This window comes from Malus domestica, chromosome 02 (assembly GCF_042453785.1).
Source record: "Malus domestica chromosome 02, GDT2T_hap1".
Taxonomy (NCBI): Eukaryota; Viridiplantae; Streptophyta; class Magnoliopsida; order Rosales; family Rosaceae; genus Malus; species Malus domestica.
Genome location: NC_091662.1, coordinates 1,526,135 through 1,546,308, shown reverse-complemented (window position 1 = coordinate 1,546,308; position 20,174 = coordinate 1,526,135). Strand labels below are relative to the sequence as shown.

Sequence of the window (20,174 nt, the reverse complement as noted above, 5' to 3'; positions counted from 1 at the left end):
AGCTTGCATTCTCACCTGTAATGTTGCACGATGATTTGAACAGTCTATTTTCTAAGCCCCTCTTCAACGATCATATGTGCCCAAAATTAACTAAATCTGAACTCTCGTAGGCATTTAAAAGTAGTCAGCAAATAGACAAGCCATGTTTCTCCCCACGACGCTAAAACTTCAGCTAGATTAATCGAACAATTTAACGACTTGAAATTTGGCACTGTTGAAGTTTAAAGGCTAACTCAGAGTTCACATGGTTCCAATCATCGAAGGGCCCGATCGACGTGATCGATTATTCATCAGTACATAGCATTTTCGTCCATGAACTTCCTAACATTATGCTTCTTCAGACCTGTGATTCGTACCCCTGCATTACCAAAACTCAGTACCAAACACGTTTACTAAGTTGGATTACCGAAAAGTGATTGCTTGCTGTTTTGGCACCGAAAACATGAAGACCGTATGGCTATGCTTGCCAATACTGGTTGTGCAATACAAATGCGTCCGCTGCAGTTTTCTTCCCTTCATCATTGCGGTTCCAGTGGTAGAGTGCGTGTGTCCTGTTCATAAGCTCGAGCGTGGAATGGCCATAGCTTGCTTCTCGGAATGCAGAATAATCTGGTTGTGGATCTCTATACCTACAGAAACCATTGAACATGTGTTAGTCAAGACTGTCTGCACAAAAGGAACTCGATTTCCCTACCAACTGCTAGTGATCAAATCAACGAAATGAAATTATGTCTCTTAAATTATGCTATCCTGTTTCGACCGATCTTTTTACTTATTAACGAAACAAAATCGTAATAAAGAAACTAGACTAGAGTTCCTACCCCCGCAGCCAGTCCTTCATTGATCCCTCCATCTCCAACATTTACGTATACAGGGGCTGATTTGTCTGGTATGGGGTACCAGATACCACTCGTTATGTTGTATTGTATGTTGGAGATACGATACTGAAATAAAAAGGGAAGAAAAACGTGACCCACAATCTGGCGATGAAATGGCACAATATGTATGAATAACAAGAAATGTCCGTTAAGTATTACAAACTTCACTAGACCTCGATGCTAGAATGACATAATTGGGGTACCAGATACCCTTCACATGCCCTCTTGTTTTGTGCGGTCACGGTGCTTAACCGTGACCACACAAAACAGGAGAGTATGGGGAGGGTATGAAGTGGGGAGGGCAGACAATGCATCTCCTTATATGAGCCGATGCACGTCTGATGGCATACCAAAGAGGATTGCTACTATTAGAGGCCAAATAAGGAGTAGCATACCGGTGAAGATAGTTCTTGAACGGAGTAATTTCTCCCTAGAAAATGTATAAAACTAATAGTTAGATAAAACAATAATTTTTAGGTTGCACTGTTAACGTGATAGGAGTTGCGGAACACAATAAATCATGTATATAAACTTATTTAGATATCACTAATATTTTACAACTTTTTTATGTTGCAGATATATTTTCATCGCATAGAGTTCTAAGGCAGAATAATAAAAAAAGACTAATAGTGACAAAAGTAACTCAGACAGTTAGATATGCTTGATACTTTACCATAGAAGGCCTGTAATCAATGTCATGATTGCCAGTAGACCACATCCATGACTGATATGCAGTACTTTGCTCAACGAATCGAGCCCATGTGTCCCACCGTAAACCTATGTCAGTATGCTCATATCTATCAGCATAGGAAAGATCTCCAACGTATAAAACGGCTTGTCCTGCGATATTCATATAGTGCTCAAGAGTTGACAGAGAGTTAAACGTCTGACCCAAATCACCACTACTGTCGACGGGATTCGAATCATGTTATATTGGAAGATCAATATTAGTCACCATAACTGTCGTAGAGAGTCACTTGCAATATTGCAAGATCTAAAAGAAAATAAAAAGATGAAAAAGTTGAATGAAAAAATTCAACCGATAAAGTTGAGTGGCGTAAGTAGTAGATTCCCTTAGTAATTAAGGTTTTTCTTCAGCTTAGTATTCAAATTTTTATTCAAGGTAGAGTATCGCTTATAATTAAAAAAACATAAATAGCATCCCCAACTTGAAGTATGACAGACCATCACGGGATGATCCAGCAGTTGTATGAATTACACGATGGTGGCTAGAGGAAGGTTAAAATGTTTTGATGATTCACATTGTTGGATAAAAACAATAGGCGAAACTGGTAATCCGAATGAACATTCGAAATAGTCGTAAAACAAAACTAAAAATCCAATACCATGAACAGCAGACAGAGGGATCATATTGCTTATTTTACGTAAGAGGTCTCGATACAAGCTAATCCAATGTTTCAATTTCCAAGCAACTCTGCATTCTCCATTGAGATTTCTGAAGCAAAACACCCGACAGACGTGATCGGTTTCTATCAATACGTAGCACTTTCGTCCATCATTATCTTCCTAACATTATGCTTCTCCAGTTTTCGCCTCCCGTGATTCGCACCCCTGCATTACCAAAGTTCAATCATATCAAACGCGTATACTGGTTTACGTTACCATAAAGTGAATCGCTCGTTACTTTGGTACCAGAAAGAAACTGAATGGTATGGCTGTACTCACCAGTATTGGTTGTGTAACACGAATGCATCCATGGCGGTTTTCTTCCCATCGTCATTGCGGTTCCAATGGTAGAGTGCGTGTGTCCTGTTTATCAGCTCAAGCGTGGAATGCCCGTAGCTTGCTTCTCGGAATGCAGAATAATCTGGTTGTGGATCTCTAAACCTACAGAAACCATGGAACATGTGTTAGTCATGCATTTCGACTGACCTTTTATCAAACGAAAACCGCAATAAAAAAGCTCGACTAAAGTTCCTACGGTCCAGCAAGTCCTTCTTGATTCCCTCCATCTCCAACAGTTATGTACACAGGAGCTGATTTGTCTGGTACGGGGTACTGGTAACCACTTGTTACGTTGTATTGTATATTGGAGAAACGATACTGTAATTAAATGCAAAAGAAGAACATGAATCTCAATCTAGCGATGAAATTTATAATTGACGTAAGATGAACTGGCACAATATGTATGAATAAAGCGCAATGTCCGTTAAGGTATTACAAACTTCTATCGACGTCCATGCTAGAGTAACAGACAGTTTGTGCACGAAGATGAATGGAATTATAAGATTCTACTCCAATGTTGAATGCCGCATCAACAACAACATATCATATAAAAGGATACGGTAGAAAAACATAAAAGGCGAAGAGTCATACCGATCTCTCATAAGCATGGACGTGGCCAGCAAACACCACATCAACTTTGTATTGAACGAACCAACTCTCAAACACTGCTCGCATGCTTTCACCTTCCATGTAATGAGCCTCATTACTATTGTACATCGGAACATGCATAAGGACTATGAGCCAAGGTGTTTTTTTCCTATCAACCCTTTGCAATTCTGCTGCTAGCCACATCCATTGAGGCGTGTACTTCACTGGTGGCAAAGTTAATAATTGATGTAAGGTATACCGGCAAAACATAGAGTCTGTTCACATATTTGCAAGCGTAGGAATGTGCAATTACCAAATGGAGAGTAACTGGACAACACGATTATGTGAGCTGATGCGCGTCTGATGGCATACCAAAGAGGGTTGCTACTACTAGAGGCCAAATACGGAGTAGCATACCGCTGAAGATAGTTCTTGAACGGAGTAACTTCTCCCTAGAATATGTACAAAACTAATAGTTAGATAAAAGCAACAATTTTTAGGTTGCACTGTCAACATGATAGGAGTTTCGGAACACAACAAATCATGTATACAGTTCTAAGGTCACAGAATAATCAAAAAAGACTTGTAGTGACATAAAGTAACTCAGACAGTTCTCTCAAGATATGCTTGATACTTTACCATATAAGGCATGTAATCAATTTCATGATTGCCAGCAGACCACATCCATGACTGATATGCAGTACTTTGCTCGACGAATCGAGCCCATGTGTCCCACCGTAAACCTACGTCATTATACTGATATCTATCAGCATAGCTAAGATCTCCGACGAATAAAACAGCCTGTCCTGCACTCTTCATATAGTGCTCAAGAGTTGAGAGAGAGTTAAATGTCTGACCCAAATCACCTGCAACATACAGATAATGATTTATTAGGAGAAACTACAAAATTCAACATCATTTTATACAGAGAGTGATAAGAATCCCAGGATACAAGTATATCAGGCTGTGGTCACGGCATAGAGAAACTAACTGTTATCGGACCCTTTGCAGAGAGAAAACAACTCACCTATGATCCCAAATGTGTAATGAGAATTTGGATCGATCTTTGGAGGCGTTGTAAACCAAAATTCTCGAGATGAATCACCATTTCCAATTTTGTAATAGTACTTTGTGTCATACTGAAAAAAAGAAAAGAAATAATTGATGGTTTAGTGAAACTATAAGCAAGAGAATGAACAAGTTCTCATACTTGGGAAACTTGGACACACCAATTCACAAGCTTTTCGTGATAGGCAACCCGGAGAGTGAAAATCGCACCACATATGCTACTACTAGTGTACTTCACAAAGTAATCATGGTTACCTCTAGGCCATCAACAAGACAGTGATGGATGTAGCCAGACTTATACTGGTAGAAGGTGTAGTTTGTCATGACCCCCTTAGCAGAAAACTTGTATTTTTTCTCTGAGGTACCATACTGCACTTTACCATCCCCTGGTTTGTCAGCGGTAACCCATGAGATGATTACAGCCTTTCCATCATAGTCACCCTGGGTGATATGCACCTGCAATGAATGTTTGAAGTGAATACGAGCATCAAACTCAAAACATCAATACTGATAGCGGATTTTCATCCTATTCGTATTAAAAGTTGCACTTTTGAGTTAATCAAAATTGTTGGAAGAAATCAGGAACCGTAACTTTCCACATCCCGAATTATGAAAAACTACTATTTTTCTACATCAATATCAAAATAGCTATGGATTCTCACTTGTTGTGGAGCATTGTAACCCTTTGGCACCGCAAATACTTTATGGTCCAGAGGTATATCAACCGATGGATACTCAGATCGGATGAAAGTACTCGTGATTCCCGCTGCATTCCCATTCATCAAGAAGCTCAACGCGACAAAAGAGGTAAGAATAATTCCAAGCAACGCGGACTCCATCCTAGTAACCGCTGCCATCATTGTTCATTCACGAAATTACAGTAAAACTAACTGCACCAAAAGAAGAAGAATAAGCAGTCAGCCATATGTGGCTTAACACGAACACCAGCTAAAAACGAAACATTTGATGAAAATCGAAAGGGATAGAAGACCATTTTCGCTCTTTTCGCATCTTTCTGCAGAAAATGATCCTCCTCTCAGTCGAGGCCATATCAAATTTTCAAACTTTCACAAACCACTTTGACTTTGACTTCAAAAAATTTGCAATTGCAGTCCAACAACGAGCATAAATCACTCCAACAAGATCAAAGCATCAAAATTTATTCAAACAATCACATATTAGAGTTAGAAACAGATATGAACAGCTGATTGGAGCAAACCATTACAATTACTAATCAAACTTAACAAATCCCATTAAAATTCCAATTGAAATTCTGCTGAATACAAACATTTCCAATCCACGTTAACGCACAAGAACATAACTAAATAGCCAAAAACTCATTAATTATTAACTAATTAGCACTAATATTCTGACAAATTAAATAGATCGAACGGAAAAAAGAACCTTTCAAAGTTAGAGAGAGAGAGTACCAGAAATTTACAGCTTGAAGAGGTTGAGGGGAGAGAAGGAGGGTGATGAACTAAATAGTAGTCGGAGGGGAAGGCGTATTTTAGTCGCATCCGATTAGCTGACGTGGCATCACGTAGGTTAGAGGATGCTATATCTCCCCTATCCGTTGCCAGAGATTTTTCGGTGCGTCAGAAACACAATTCATTATTATAACACCCAGCGCACCAGTGTATTCGAAATTTCAAACAAATTATATTATAACAGTTAATGTACCGGACCGTAATTTTGTCCCCTGAAACATTTCTCATCCGTTGCCTCGTACCAAGCGATATAATTCTTGTGCGCGGCAGCTGGCGAGTTTGGAGTGGTCAGTTCTGGTTTTTTGTGAAACCCACACGTTACCGGCGTGTGTCTGTCAGAAGATGTTGTGCGTTTTTGTCTATTTGTAAATTATTGATGGTAATATGGTAAATTAATGATTATGAAACATCATCCATCATCACTCGATTCGCCCATCCAAAGGACATGCGATCGAAAACGGAAATCCAGATTTTTTCTTGATTTCGCAGTCTGAGTCCGAACTATTCAATTTAAATTTTACGACTTGTATTGGTTTATTTTGCTAGTCTATCCCATAGAAATTAAGTTTAGATTTACGTACCTCTCTTTTGAATGATCCAAATTATGTAGTGGATCGGTTCCGAATGCGACACTCAAATGGTATATGAATTTCTCCTAAGTCACCTATAAACATCAACTTGTCAAAAGCAATTGAATTTAAAATTATTAATCAAATAATTAATAATTGTAATTTGTTTTTTTTAGAGTTTTTTTTTCTTTTGAATAAAAGATATTATCTAATTGGTGTGCTTAGCTTCACAATGGGCTAATTATAATTTGGTAAATTTACATTTGGCGAGAATCGAATCTTAGACCTTCACTTACAAATGAAAAGAAATACTACTAGACCGTAGTACTAAGTGACGATTTTTTTTTTTTTTTGAAGAGTTGATTTTTAAATTGTAACGTAAAAAGTAAATGATTTCAATCACCTTAAAACATTGCAAGACGAGAAGGCATATAAGTTATTATTTGGGCTTTCTGTTTGTTTGGATCATCCTTTTTTGGCTCTGCTACTCCTGGATATCTGGTTAGCACAAACGGGCCCATATGTCCCTTTTTTTTTGCCCTTTTTCAAATAGGTGCAATAGTGGGAAAATGAGATCCTTTCGAATTTTTGTGTCTGACATCTGCATATCGAGACACCTTCACCATTTAAGAGAGAAAAAGAGATACGGGACGTTCAAGTTTTTGAATAGTGAGCCAGTTAAATGGACTAATAGGTAGTCCGAATCTCTTGATCTACATACTCTGAACAAAGAGATCCAAAACAAATCTCAATCGTAGTTGGGGGGCAAAGAACTCATCATAGATGACCCCAAGGAGGGCAAAGACATGATATACTCATGGCTCACATCTCTTTCTTAAATCCCAAAAGATCATAAACTCGTGGCCATGCGTGAGCCAAACACAATACCCACACCCACACATTAAAAAATAATGATTCAACCCCATGAATCCGGAACCATCGATAGTTCATGCTAACTATTTAGATCGTTTCTTACTGCGTTTGGTAGAAAAATATTAAATGTATTTCTGAGTCATAAAAAGTATTTTTGTGTAAAATTATTCATTCAAGGAAGCAGTTGAAATTTTAATAGAAAAATTAACATGTTTACGTAAATGCACATTTAAACAAAAAAAATATTTTATAAGCATAAGTGTCGTCTCAAATGAGCCATTAATCGATCGTAATTAATGTGAGTCAGTACTACCGTGTTTATATATAATATTCATAGTTGATGATATTAAAATTTGTGATTGTGTATTTATTTGTAACAACAAGAAGCTACCACAATTAATAATGCCATGCATAGTTACAAAGTGCGAGAAATATTGTTCAATTTGTTTGGAATTATTTTTAAAATGACTGAAAATGTTTTTGATCAAACTGTTTTGAGTTTTAAAAGCACTTCTTAAGATTTACTTGTATTTGTACTAAGAATTGGTTCTAAAAACACTTTTAAATTTTAGAAAAACTTTCAAACAAGTCATAAAGCAATAAAAGTTTAAAAAATAAAAACAATTAAGAAGAGCAACTTTGTGTTCAAAAATCATTGCCTGAGGCTTTCTAATGTATGGTAGCCTCAAAATATTAATCATAGAACTCAACTCAAACTATGGGTTGTATCCTCTACTTATCATTTCCCTTCTCTACAACGAGATTACGAGAAAATGATCATCTTGTTGGAAAACTAGGAGTATATAATATTAACAGGTTTCCTAGATTACTAACAGATGTTACATGATACATGAGGCAGCCATTGCAAAACAAGAAAAATGATATCTTATACTCGTTGAAAGATTTGATGTTCTTAAGGTGATAGAACCCAATAACGCATAACTTTTCTTTATGAGTAGGGAGTCCTTATATAGATCAACATTCACCAACTTCCCTCTATCATGGAGAGTTGGTTTTTGTCAGTTAACAGCAGTTTCATCAAATAAGTGGGACGTAAGTTAATAAATTTCGTCCTTCACTAAATGATAGTTTAGTCCAATTAAGTTTCTAACACGTTTAAGTCACACAATGAGTCAACAATAAATTGTTATAAAACTTTAGTTAGTTTTAATCGTCCAAGTCAATAGATCTAGCTCTATTGACCATGGAGAGTCTTAATCGGAACAACTTGCGTATCCGTTTGTATTCGAGTTTATATCTGTCTCATCATCATATACACTTGGAAAACAAGTTACGCGGTTCAGAAGAGTTTCCATGTGCGCTAGCTTTAGCTACCCATCCTATTCATGCCAAAATTATGACAAAGTTGACCAAACAATTCTAGCCATCCAATGTCCAACAGCCATGATCTTTCCACCTATACCCTCATCGTAAAGAGAAATTTTTCATTCAGACCAGAACACGGATGATACATCACGTATTTCTATATAAATGATGGGAAACTCTATTTTTTAAGTTATTAAGTTTTTAACACATATATCTCACTATTTGTATAGTACCATTACGTGTTCCAATCATCCTAAAAAATCTCCCCACCATAAGTGTCTTACTAGTTGACCTTCTTCTGAGTTCCAAGTCCAAAGCTCTGCCGTTCAAAATTGGCATACACAACATCGTAAATCACTAACTTGTGAAATGATTTTCGCAAAACTCTCCTGATGATTTTCGCACTTTTATTTTTATTATTATTTTAATATAGTTCTTTCTACCATAACTCTCTTTCAGATTTAAAACTCTAGATCCATTTCTAACCACTATTCTATCAATTAATTAATAAGTTTTCGAGCCCAAGTGAGTGTTGATAAAAATGAGAGATTTTTAATATGGTCGAAGCATGAGGTGGTAATCCTATGTTATTATATAAGAAGAAGAGGTTATTTTTCTCGAGTGCCCCTCGAGAGATTTTTCATTAAACTGAATATATCAAATATCATAATATAAGTGGTTTGACATTTAAAAAACATAATTTTCAACCATTTTTATTAGAACATTTGATATACTGAATCGTGTTTTTCCGGTATACTAATAAATTTCTCGTACCTCTTTAATTGACGTATGTACTCATGTTCTGATTACACTAAAAAATCTCTCTTGAAAAAGAATGTTTGGCTTTGGCATGCCATGCATATAGCTAGAGATAAACTGGTCGTTGAGTTGTGACAAGAAAATTCCTTTTTATTTATTTTAATTTCATTTCAAAATTGGATCTCTCTCTCTCTCTATTCTATTTAATCTCCCACTTCTTAAAAAAAACTCAAATCCTCTTCATCAGAAAATCACGACGGCTTCTGATCTCCATGGCCATGGAGGTCAAGCTCCATCAAAAGGAAGACGGCCCACGAGTCCTCAAGGTCCTAGAAGCTCTAAAACAAGCCTCCCACGAGCTACAGACCCACCCTAGTCCCGATTCGCCCGAGTCAAACTCATCCTCCGCCATTAACGCCCTCCTCGAGCTCGAGACCGAGTCCGACAACATCCTCTCCCGGGACCCACAACTCTCCGCCCTCTCCAAACACCTCGCCACCCTCAAAACCCTCGTAGAGTCCCTCCGCCAGTCCAGCGGCCACCTCAGCATCCGCTCCTTCCTGACCCGCCGCTCATCGACTCACTGCCTCTCCAAACTCGCCGGGTCGATTGAGTCCGAAATTCAAGCGTGGATCGACCGCGAGAGCTTAGAAAGCTTGACGCGAGCTCTGGAAGAAGACCCAATTCGCGACGAGGATGATTTGATCAAGCTACTGACTCAGTTCGAGGACAGAGTCGCGCAGGGGTTCAACCGCGAGTTGCAGGATTTGATCTTGAAGTCCAAAGTTTTCACCTCGCTTGAGTCAGTTCTGTGCGAATCGACTCGGTCATCGAAGCGAGTCAGAGAACGCTCTGCTTTCGCCATTGCAGCTCTCATCAAGTTCAATAAAGATGTTTTCGTGGGTCAAGTTTTGATGGGTCGGCCGACGATTAGCTCTCTGATAAAAATGGCGTCACCGGACGCGATCAGAGTGCTCTGCGCGCTCGTCAGGCTGATCAAATCGCCGCTCGTCGATGAGATCGAGTTCAACGGAGAAATACCCAAGATCATAAGCTTCCTGAATTCAGAAGATTTGGAAATGCGAGTGATGGCGATGGTCTGCGTGCTCGAAATCGGGTACTTCGGGCGGAAGGAGGCCGTTGATGCGATGCTAGAGGAGGCGTTGATTGAGAAGCTTATGGAGTTGCAGAGGTCGGAGCACGGCGGCGATTTGATGAGGGAGAGCAGGGAGAAGGGGTTCTTGGAGAGCCACCCGTTTGCGAGCTGCGCGGCGAGGTTCGCGGTGCAGTTAGAGGTGGGGGAGGGGCTGAGGCAGCGGGAGAGGAGGGCGTTTAAGCAGCAGATATTGGTGAAAGTGAGGGAGGCCTCCGTTTCCGACGCGGAGGCCGCCACCATTTCTGCGGAGGTTTTGTGGGGGGCTTCGCCGTAAGGGGGTGAAAGAAAGAAATTGAAATGATTGGTTTTGGTGTAATTAGAAATTCAATTTGTTTGTTAGTGAAATCACGTTTCTATTGTTTTTATTTGTAATTGTAATTTTGTGATTAATTAGTATTGGTGGTATGAAAAATTGGTTCGAAGACATATCAAATCACTCTTATCAAAATATATAAAAAAAAAAAAGACATATCAAATCATATGAATGTGACGACACTTTAAGTTAATTACGTATTATTATCTATATATTATAATGCAGGATTGGTTTCATGATATCCCTCACCATTAATACCCAACAATCCCACGACACCCATCCTAATTCCTACTGAATATTTTGATCAGATAGACGCGTTGTGCGAGTGTTTTGGCAAAAAAATAAAAAAACTTCATTTAAGTGTAAGTACGTAATTTTGCATAAAAAAGTTGTTTACACTCTTGTAGATGTCATCGTGATATTACGGATTATTAATACAATAACGTCACACAACTTAAACTTCACACAAACACGAAGCTTTAAAACACGGCTACTTGTTTGCGACTAGTAGAGGGGATCTTAACATAGTTTGGTGGTTTTGGAGACTTTTGATTTAGGGTTCAAGGAATCAGAATATATTTGTTATTAGGGGATATTCTTAGCTTAGGTATATGCTGCTGGATAATCTGCAATTTGGTTTTTCATGACGCCACGTGAGTGTCAACGATCAATGACGCCATGTCAGAGTTTGGGGGGCAGAAGATTGAGCCTCACATCCCCTCGTGGGATCCATCTATATGATGAGTCGTGAGGACTCTCTTAACGAGTTTAGATCTGCCCCTCGGCGTAATATCGTTGCTAAAGTTGATCAGGTGGTTACAAGGAATTACCATCACCAATGCGTTTCCCTGTTGATGGATCGAGAGGTACATATTTTCTCCATCGCTTGCTAATTGCTATTCATTTTCTTCATGTTTTCTTCAGTTTTGGTTTCTTGAGCTAGGATAGACTCACTTATCATCACATTTTCTGTTCTTAGTTATTTGCAACCGCCCGAAACCTGGAGTCGCCATTTCGGTTTCTACAACAGTAAGTTGTTGTTTACATTAACTGTTGAGAAGGTGTTTTCTTTGTTTACGGGAATGTTCATATGTAATCTGTCTGTCTGCAATATTTGTTGGATGCAGGTTCCATGCCATATCTGAGACTCCTCTATGGGAAGTTGACAGAAGAGAGGAAAAAAGCTCGAGAAATCGTTAATGTTCTTGACGAGAGCATTACTAGCTTGAGCTTCCCTGTAACTCGTTATGCGTTGTATGAAATCGACTACAACGACAAATCTCTGAAATCGTGGACGAAGACTGCTGAAATCGGTCATTAGATAAGTTCTCTGAATGCAGATACATAGCAGTTCAGTTGTTATGTTGGTAGTTTTAGACTTCAATACAAGGGTCTGGTCCAAGCCTGAAAAAGTTAAATCTTACTTCCAAACTATGTATCCACAAGTAGACCTGACAATCGGTTGTGTTTGTTGTGTTCGTATCAACTTATTTTATTAACGGATGAACAAGACCTGACCCGTAAGTTAACGGCCTAAAATTTCGGTGCTTCGAATTTGTGTATAATGCTGATCAAAGTAGATGACCTAGTGCATATATCTGATAGAATTTGGTTTGACAGCATTACTGTTTAATTCCAGTTGTTTCAAGGCAATTATATGTATACATACACATACATGTGGGTTAAGATCCAGATCACACGTTTTTAAACGTTTTTGTGGACTCCACTCCGTAATGTGTGTGTGTGTGTGCGCGTGTGTGTATATATATATCTTAGCCAAAAGAAAGAAAACAATAACAATATAAATAACACAGAACATAAACATCATATTGATTTCCACCTAATTGCTAATTCTAGTTCAACTTATTTTGTGAATATCATAAACATAAGACAGACCATCTCTACGATTTATCTGTACACTTATTGCCTCAATTTACTTCACTACAAAACCTCTTCAGTTAGCTGACTGCTTCACCGCTGCTCGGAAGCTCACTAATTCACCGCTGCTCGGAAGCTGGCGCTTACCTCAATAACAAGTCCGATAAACTCTAAAGAATGCTGCTAACAACGGCCAAAAACAGATGCAGCTCGTTAGCATTCTCCCATGTTGCGACTTAAGCAAAAGCGAACATTTGGAACAAAGCTTCTATTTACCTTGTGTCCTCTTCATACAAAAAACAGCAACAGAACTCCCCCGATCTCCCTTTATTCATCACTTGTACTTTTAACATCCTTCTTCCGTAAAAGGGCCCAGAAAATTGTGAAAGCCGCAACCATACTGAACTGCAAATGATCAGTGCTACTTGCTTTGATGCTTATCTTACCCATCCTGCGGCTGTTCAGATTAGCATTAACCGACACACTCATATTTCGCCCAAGCCGGGACTCAGACTGTAAGTTTCCACCCAACACCATCTCTTTATTGAAAGACAGTATAGTCATCATCAGGCTCACATTATCATTTCTCACAGGGTAGTCTCTACCCCTCAACGTAGCTTCAACACCGCCACCATATGCCACTTGCTCAGGACCCATCATTTGGCCAACATTCATCACAAATTTCAATCTCTTCCCAACTGATATGGTGTCTTCAAGCTTGCCACCAATGTAATACTTGTTCCCAAAAGACGTCAAAGAGAATCCACTTTCAGCAACATTGTGCCACAACTTCCTCAGCTTCGTGTTGCCGTGAAGCGTATAGATGGTATCTCTACCAGCAGACTGAACATCAAGACCTACAGAATATGCGGTCCCATTGGGGTCTAGGTAAGCTGCAGCACACTCGGATTGAATGCTAAAATCCTGCTTGTCCTTGCTCATCTGCCCTGCAACAGAGGTAAACACGTTCCTATTTACCTGCATAGCAGTTTCCAAGCTTACCCCATCCAAGCCCACATCATTATCCCATCCATGGGAATCAAGAACAGGTCTCATAATCCACTGATCACTTGTAAGAAGACAACGATACCTGTGTGCAGGCCAATCAGAGCCAAAACTTGGAGGGACCTCCATATCTGGTAATAAAACAGCCTCTTCTTGGGAAGCCTGCTGACTATTCGAATTATCATCACTCGCCGTATTTTTCTCTTTGGAAAGCTTAATCTCCATCTGCCTACGGTACTCTTCTTTCAACTGTTTCTTCAGATAAAGGGTCTCTCGATAATCCAATTCATCAAGATAGTCTTTTTTCTGTGATTTTGTTAATCTCTCAAACTGAGATTTTGTCAGAATTCGGATTGGAGGTAATTGATCATACTCATCTTCGTCCTCCGCATCTGAAACCAAGCTCTCATCAACTCCAACATCCCCTCCACTTGGACCAATAGCAGTGCGATGACGTAGAAGAGACGATAGGAGATGCGGCAGAGAAGGCATGTGAGTGGCATTTGAGGGCCCCAGATGAATGCTGTCTTGAAATTTCATGAGGATATTGACATCACTCAGAACTTTAGTACAAATGCATAATAACAAAAACTGAGATTTCCAAACCTGTCCGTTTGGAAGTATCTTTTCACCGGCGATATTTTTCCTACACTGAGGATGATTCTCAACTAACAACACTGGGTTTTCAAGTCTGGAGTCAGACACTGCCTGGTGTATATAGTGCTGCACCATATCTGTGCTTTGCCTCACATATGATTCATAATTGACAGGATACCCATCAGGTCCTTCCGGAAGGACTAGGGAAGAATGTGTCATGACAAGAACGGTGTTAAACCAAACTGCAGGCCCAAATACCTCGGTTATTTGCTTCAAAAGGGAGAAGTCATTGTAATTAGTACTCATGAGGTCGAGGCGTTCGAAGAACAAAACAATGTCAGGTGGGCTTTTTCTAATAAATTTCTTCACAGAGAGCATAATCTTCTTATTTCTGCGGAAATTACCAGTACATGATGGCAAAAAACCAGGGGTATCGATGATAGTTACTCTAATCCCATTTACAGTTCCCACAACCTCTCGGATCCGATCTGTGCCAGGTCGAAATGGATTGGTTTCAGTCTTTGTTTGATCAAATATAGAATTTATTGTGGCACTCTTGCCAACTCCTGTTTTCCCCAGGACAAGGATTCTGAGAGAGAAATCCATTTCAGGCAGGCCTGATGCCTCCTGTTCTGCTGCCACGGCTCTAGCTCTATCACTCCTCAGATTAACTCTTTTCAAATCTGATTCTTCTGCTCGTATCAAAGTAGCCAGGTGAATACGATAAAGAACCTTAGCAACCAGAACATTGTTTTGTGACAGACCAAGACGGAGGAGGAGGCGCAAGAACTTAACTTGAAGATCATCAATTCTTACCAAAGGATCCATCTTTTTCTTATCAGAGCGATTATGAGAATGATCAGAATTTTGAACTACAACATGCTGCAGGGACTGATCAGACTGATTTTCCCGATCACTATTAAATGAGGCTGATGGGGCAGGCCGGATGCGTGGTGTTACCAAAGTGTTCGAGTGAGCAGCACCTGAAAATTAGAAACATTGAGCTCTCCTCGCAGAGTCAAACAAAGTACAACCCGAAGATTGAAACTGGTTTCCGCTTTTTAGCATCAAATATGGATTAATTATCTACCTTTTACACGAAACTAATTAATTCGAAAACAATACATACTCTTACAGTCAAACTAAAGAACTGCATATCATAGACTGATGGCATTTTACAGTCAATCTAAGGAATCAGTCTTTGAAAACATCAACAGCATTGAATTTTCGGGTTGGCGGTATTACCTTGGTCATCAAACTCTTCATTGGAGGGTTCCTCCCTAAAGAAACTGTCACTGCCCGACAACGGTCGAGGCGAAACCAGAGGCATGGATACCAACTGGGAAGAAATCCAATCTTTAAGGCTGTTCATCCTTCCTGCAAAATATTCCCAACTGATAAATCACATATCTGAGTAACTATATTACATCTTTTTATAAATCTGATTCAACCATAATACAAGGCTGAAAATACAAACAAAATTAAAAGGAAAAAAAAAAAAGCCCTTTTCAAATCCTTAGCTTATGCTTCCAGCAATTGCAGCAAGTTTGCTTCTTTATGTAATTTTATGAATTTAATTCAAATTTTAGGAATTTCTTGGCTAATTTGAAAGAAAAAGAAAGTAGAATTTTACCTGGAAAATACGAATTTTGCAATGAATTTGCTTTTACTCTACGATTGGGAGGAGACGACTATCGACACCATGAGAGACGAAATCAAGGATTGGGGAAGCTCAGAAAACCCTAATTCACAGAGCCGTTGAATCGGAAGGGGCGACGAAAGAAAGGGTGTGAGAGGCTGAGGAGGAACAAGACGAATCGACGATGACTATGAGCTTTGATAGATAAGACAGATACAACCAAATACTTCTAAAGCCAAAAGTAAAATATTTTGGAAATGTTTTTTGTGCCCCAAAAGGCCAATTTGCAATGAGTAATGTTATTCACACCGTGTTTTTATACTATATTTTCATATCATCTTAAATGTCATTTGACGTAGACATCATATTATTTGAGTTAATTAGATTTTTAAATTTAGTTCATTATTTCATAAACTAATAATTAAGAAAAATTAATTAATTAAATAATGATTGTGTTATACCATGAGTATTTCTTGTTCATTTTCTTGGGTTTTGAAAATTTTTCAAATGATGTGGACACCTAAAATGGTATAGATTTGTAGTATAAAAACATGATACGAATAACATTACTCATTCGCAATTCAATTTTCAATAGAAAAAAAACGAGATGGAAAAAAAAATAATGAGAGTGAAAATCTTTTTTTTTTTTTGGAATTTTAACGAAAAAACTATCGGTATTGATCATTTTAACGAAAAATCACATTTTTACACTAAAAAATTAATATTGATACTATTCACTCTACCCTTTATTTTGTCTTTATCTTAAAACTCAAAAATTTCAAACTACTTTCATTAGTTTCCTTTTTTTTTTTTTTTTTTTTTGCTACCCAACCTTGCTTTCTATTAAAAAAATGATATGTTTTCTACATGAATTACGAGACAAAATTCAATCTTGTCCTTTTTAATAAAAGAGCTTCTAACAAAAGTGCTTATGAGCCAATTTTTTCTTTCCTTTTGCATGAGCAGTCTCAACCGCCCTTTAATCTTCACAATTTTTTAATTCAACTCTATTTTTTCCTATGCAAGTAATATCCTACTTTAATGAAATATAAACTATTAAGAGTGTCATTTTGAATTTGAGCACATAACGAGAAGGATCACATTCGCTCAAATTAATGTGATTATACATATGTCTAAATCTTGACATATGTTCACAATGCCGCTAAGGCAGCCTAAGGCCCAAACATAAAACAAAGTGCCCAATCTTGGAGATATTTTCAATGTGCTTGGAACCTGGAGCAGAACACCATACGTCAATATAGAATTGGAAGAAAGTTTTTTTTTTTTTTCCCAAATGTCTCTCCAATTGTATAATGACATGTCGTGTTCTAGGCACGCTGCAAATCTCTCCCAATCTTGAGCAATCCATATCAAAGGCCTGTAAAACTTAAGAACACAGGTTTTTCCAGATGATTGCATACCCATTCAACTGTGGGATGCATGTATTTATAATTGCTTAAAGATTACATCAGAGGGTTTTAAACCCCCTATTTACAAGGAGATTTGAAATTCAAACAATACAAATCATAAACCAACAGTTTACAAATATTTGAAAATATATCCTACAAACAAGGAACCCTAATCAGATAATAGTTTGCCAACTAAACTGAACTCTCAAAGTGCGCTAGACTCCTTAATTCACGGTGGATGAAAGTTGACATTGACTTCGTCTAACAACCCCCCGCAACCTAACAGGAGGTGGAGCCACTGGAAGCTTGGAAACAAGTAACTTGAATCGGGATGAAGACAGTCCTTTAGTAAAAATATCAGCATGCTGGTCTTGAGAACACACATAATTTACCAACAGCTGACCATGAACAACCTTTTCACGAACATAATGATAGTCAACTTTCAAATGCTTGGTTATTGAATGAAAAACAGGGTTGGACGCTAGTGCAATAGATGAAACATTGTCACACTAAATAATTGGTTGAACCAGATGCAGATGGAGATCTTTGTAAAGAGACCGGAGCCATGACAACTCAACAGCGGTATAAGCTAACTGCCTATACTCCGCTTCTGCACTCGATCTAGATACAGTCTTTTGCTTCTTCGAACTCCAGGAAACAAGGTTGGAACCTAAATAAACACAAAATCCACCTGTAGAATGACGAGTGTCTGGGTTGCCAGCATAATTTGCTTTAGAGTAAGCTGTTAACTTGGCATTCCCTAGTTTGTACAATAGCCCATGATTATACGTAGCCTTCAAGTAATGTAGAATTTTGCTTGACTGTCATCCAGTGCGTGGTCTTTGGAGAATGCATAAACTGACACACCTGATTCACAGAATATGATAAATCAGGTCGAGTGATGGTGATGTACTGTAAGACACCAACAACACTACGATACATCTCTGGATTGGTGTAAGGATCACCAACATAAGCACTTAACTTCTGACCAAACGACACAGGGGTGGAAATAAGCTTTGCTTCTATAAATTTAGTTCGAGAAAGTAATTCTAGGGCATATTTCGACTAACTGAGTTACATGGAATCACCATTGTACTTGACTTCAATTCCCAAAAAATAATTTAGAGGCCCTAAATCTTTCATTGAAAACAGACTGCCAAGTTTCCTGATCAAATGGGCCATTTGACAAGAACTGTTCCCTATGATTAAAATGTCATCTACATATATTAACAGAATGAGATAGACTCCTTGTTTACTAATCATAAACAAACTGTAATCACAAGTAAACTCTTTGAATCACAGTTGTAGTAAGAAGTCTGAAAAACGTTGGAACCAAGCCCTAGGCGCCTATTTTAAACCGTAAATGGAACGTTGCAACTTACAAACATGATTAGGAAACTGTTTATCAATGAACCCTGATGGTTGACGTATGAAGACCTATTCATTCAAGTAGCCATGGAGGAATGCATTCTGAACGTCTAGTTGGCGTACCGACCACTTTTTTGACACAGCTAGACTTAAGACAAGTCTAATGGTACTATGCTTAACCACGGGACTGAAAGTCTCAGTGTAATCGACGCCAACCTTCTGATGAAATCCATTAGCCACCAAACGAGCTTTATGTCGCTCTATAGTGCCATCTGTTTAGCGCTTAATTTTGAACACCCATTTATTTGGCAGTACGTTCATGTCACGTTGATATGGAACTAAATTCCAGGTTCCACACCTTTGTAGTGCATTAAATTCTTGCACCATAGCTTCCATCCACTCCTGATGCTTGACTGCCTGACTGAAACAAGTAGGTTCAACATGAAATGTATTAATGGTAACGTGCATAGCATACTTTGGATTTGGTTTGACAACACTAGACTTGGAACATGTAGTCATAGAGTACCCAGTATCACTAGACACATTAGCTGGCAGAGATTGTGAATTGACCAACACTTGCTCATTTGGTTGTAATGTAGGTCCTAAGGGATGGTTAAGTGTTAAGGGTGCATTTGTTGCACCGGACTATCTCGAACTGGACTAGCTTCAGGGACTAAGCTGGACTAATTTAGTGAAGCGTTTGATGCAGTGTCAGATTAAGAAGCAAAATAATTAATAAATTTTAATATTATATTTGTTTAATTCATAAAAATTATATTATATTATTAATGTATCTTTTTCTTTTTGGAAATCTCTTCCTATCTCGAAACTTCTACCATTTTTTCTTCTTCCTTTCCACCATCTCACTCATCTCTACCTCATTTTCTTCCCTTTTTTTTCTCCAGCCCATTGTTTTCTTCTTTCTTCCGACTCTCTCACTCCTCTCTCCTTCATTTTCTTCCTTTTTTTCTCCGGCAGACCATCTCCCTCATCTCTCTCCTTTTCTCCCCCATTTCTCCCAGTTTTCTTCCTCAACAAGGAAAAAATGTTGAAAAATGATTAAGTAGCAATCATTGTCAATGGTAAACCTATGCGCATATATGATATTTGTGGATGCAGAAGGACAATGAAGTATATCACGTAAAGCAAATGAGCAAGTGTTAATGTTAAGTTGATTCGAGCCGTAATGTGCAATAGAGATACCAAAATTATTACCTACACCTCCCACACCATCATTACCAGTGTACTTCTTAGAGTTGGCCAAATTTTGAATGTCCGGAGTAATGTGCGCATTGGCACCTGTGTCCAAGAGCTAAGAACCATTTTGCTGCTTGTTGAGAGTGATGGGAGAGGAAGTCATCGCGGAGAGGCGCTTAGCCGGAATTCTTCCTTCAAATGCAATGTTCATACGCTAGTAGCAGTCAAGGGCAGGATGACCTGGTTTGCCACAAATTTGACAAAATATTCTATCACCACAAGAGGCCAACATGACGGCATTACCTGGGTTGTTCT

General features: G+C 38.5%; 2 protein-coding genes and 2 long non-coding RNA genes across 8 annotated transcripts; 1 reads left to right on the top strand and 3 right to left on the bottom strand.

The window, feature by feature from the left end:
• Positions 1 to 86: 86 nt before the first annotated feature.
• LOC103426574 (bifunctional purple acid phosphatase 26) lies at positions 87 to 6,238 on the bottom strand. Of its 4 annotated transcripts, none has more exons than XM_029108895.2 (10): positions 5,711 to 6,238; positions 4,943 to 5,170; positions 4,536 to 4,736; positions 4,240 to 4,351; positions 3,852 to 4,078; positions 3,526 to 3,664; positions 3,216 to 3,436; positions 2,821 to 2,942; positions 2,565 to 2,726; positions 2,227 to 2,450 (listed from the first exon to the last, which is right to left on the bottom strand). In XM_029108895.2, the coding sequence occupies exons 2-10, from the start codon at positions 5,138 to 5,140 to the stop codon at positions 2,372 to 2,374; spliced, it is 1,461 nt and encodes a 486-aa protein (XP_028964728.1). In that variant the 5' UTR covers positions 5,141 to 5,170; positions 5,711 to 6,238; the 3' UTR covers positions 2,227 to 2,371. The 4 variants fall into 4 exon arrangements, with proteins under 4 accessions (XP_070661478.1, XP_028964734.1, XP_028964728.1 ...); XM_029108899.2 differs by having other exon boundaries at positions 5,685 to 5,849; XM_070805377.1 differs by lacking the exons at positions 2,227 to 2,450; positions 2,565 to 2,726; positions 2,821 to 2,942 and adding exons at positions 87 to 629; positions 822 to 944 and having other exon boundaries at positions 5,711 to 6,107.
• On the bottom strand, positions 1,197 to 1,780 carry LOC139188194 (uncharacterized). The gene is made up of 2 exons (XR_011571466.1): positions 1,552 to 1,780; positions 1,197 to 1,308 (listed from the first exon to the last, which is right to left on the bottom strand). It is a non-coding gene; the product is annotated as an uncharacterized lncRNA (long non-coding RNA).
• Positions 6,239 to 11,448: 5,210 nt separating the features above from the next.
• Positions 11,449 to 12,305, top strand: LOC139188179 (uncharacterized). Its single transcript, XR_011571446.1, has 3 exons — positions 11,449 to 11,632; positions 11,746 to 11,795; positions 11,894 to 12,305. It is a non-coding gene; the product is annotated as an uncharacterized lncRNA (long non-coding RNA).
• A 267-nt stretch (positions 12,306 to 12,572) lies between these two features.
• LOC103426576 (translocase of chloroplast 90, chloroplastic-like) lies at positions 12,573 to 16,156 on the bottom strand. 2 transcript variants are annotated; one of them, XR_528138.4, is made up of 4 exons: positions 15,880 to 16,133; positions 15,492 to 15,623; positions 12,921 to 15,229; positions 12,573 to 12,824 (listed from the first exon to the last, which is right to left on the bottom strand). XR_528138.4 is itself a non-coding variant. In XM_008364665.4 (3 exons), exons 2-3 carry the CDS (start codon positions 15,616 to 15,618, stop codon positions 12,972 to 12,974), a joined length of 2,385 nt encoding a protein of 794 aa, XP_008362887.2. In that variant the 5' UTR covers positions 15,619 to 15,623; positions 15,880 to 16,156; the 3' UTR covers positions 12,573 to 12,971. The 2 variants fall into 2 exon arrangements, 1 of the variants encoding a protein (XP_008362887.2); XM_008364665.4 differs by having other exon boundaries at positions 12,573 to 15,229; positions 15,880 to 16,156.
• Positions 16,157 to 20,174: the final 4,018 nt, after the last annotated feature.

Bases quoted from the DNA above. Each gene is read 5' to 3' on its own strand.
- LOC103426574 (XM_029108895.2), bottom strand. From the start codon at position 5,140: ATGATGGCAGCGGTTACTAGGATGGAGTCCGCGTTGCTTGGAATTATT. The intron at 3,437-3,525 runs GTAATTGCACAT...CTTTGCCACCAG, and splicing joins GTCCAGTTACTCTCCATTTG to TGAAGTACACGCCTCAATGG. The intron at 2,943-3,215 runs GTATGACTCTTC...ATTTAATTACAG, and splicing joins TCCATGCTTATGAGAGATCG to TATCGTTTCTCCAATATACA.
- LOC103426576 (XM_008364665.4), bottom strand. From the start codon at position 15,618: ATGAACAGCCTTAAAGATTGGATTTCTTCCCAGTTGGTATCCATGCCT. The intron at 15,230-15,491 runs GTAATACCGCCA...TCTAATTTTCAG, and splicing joins TGAAGAGTTTGATGACCAAG to GTGCTGCTCACTCGAACACT.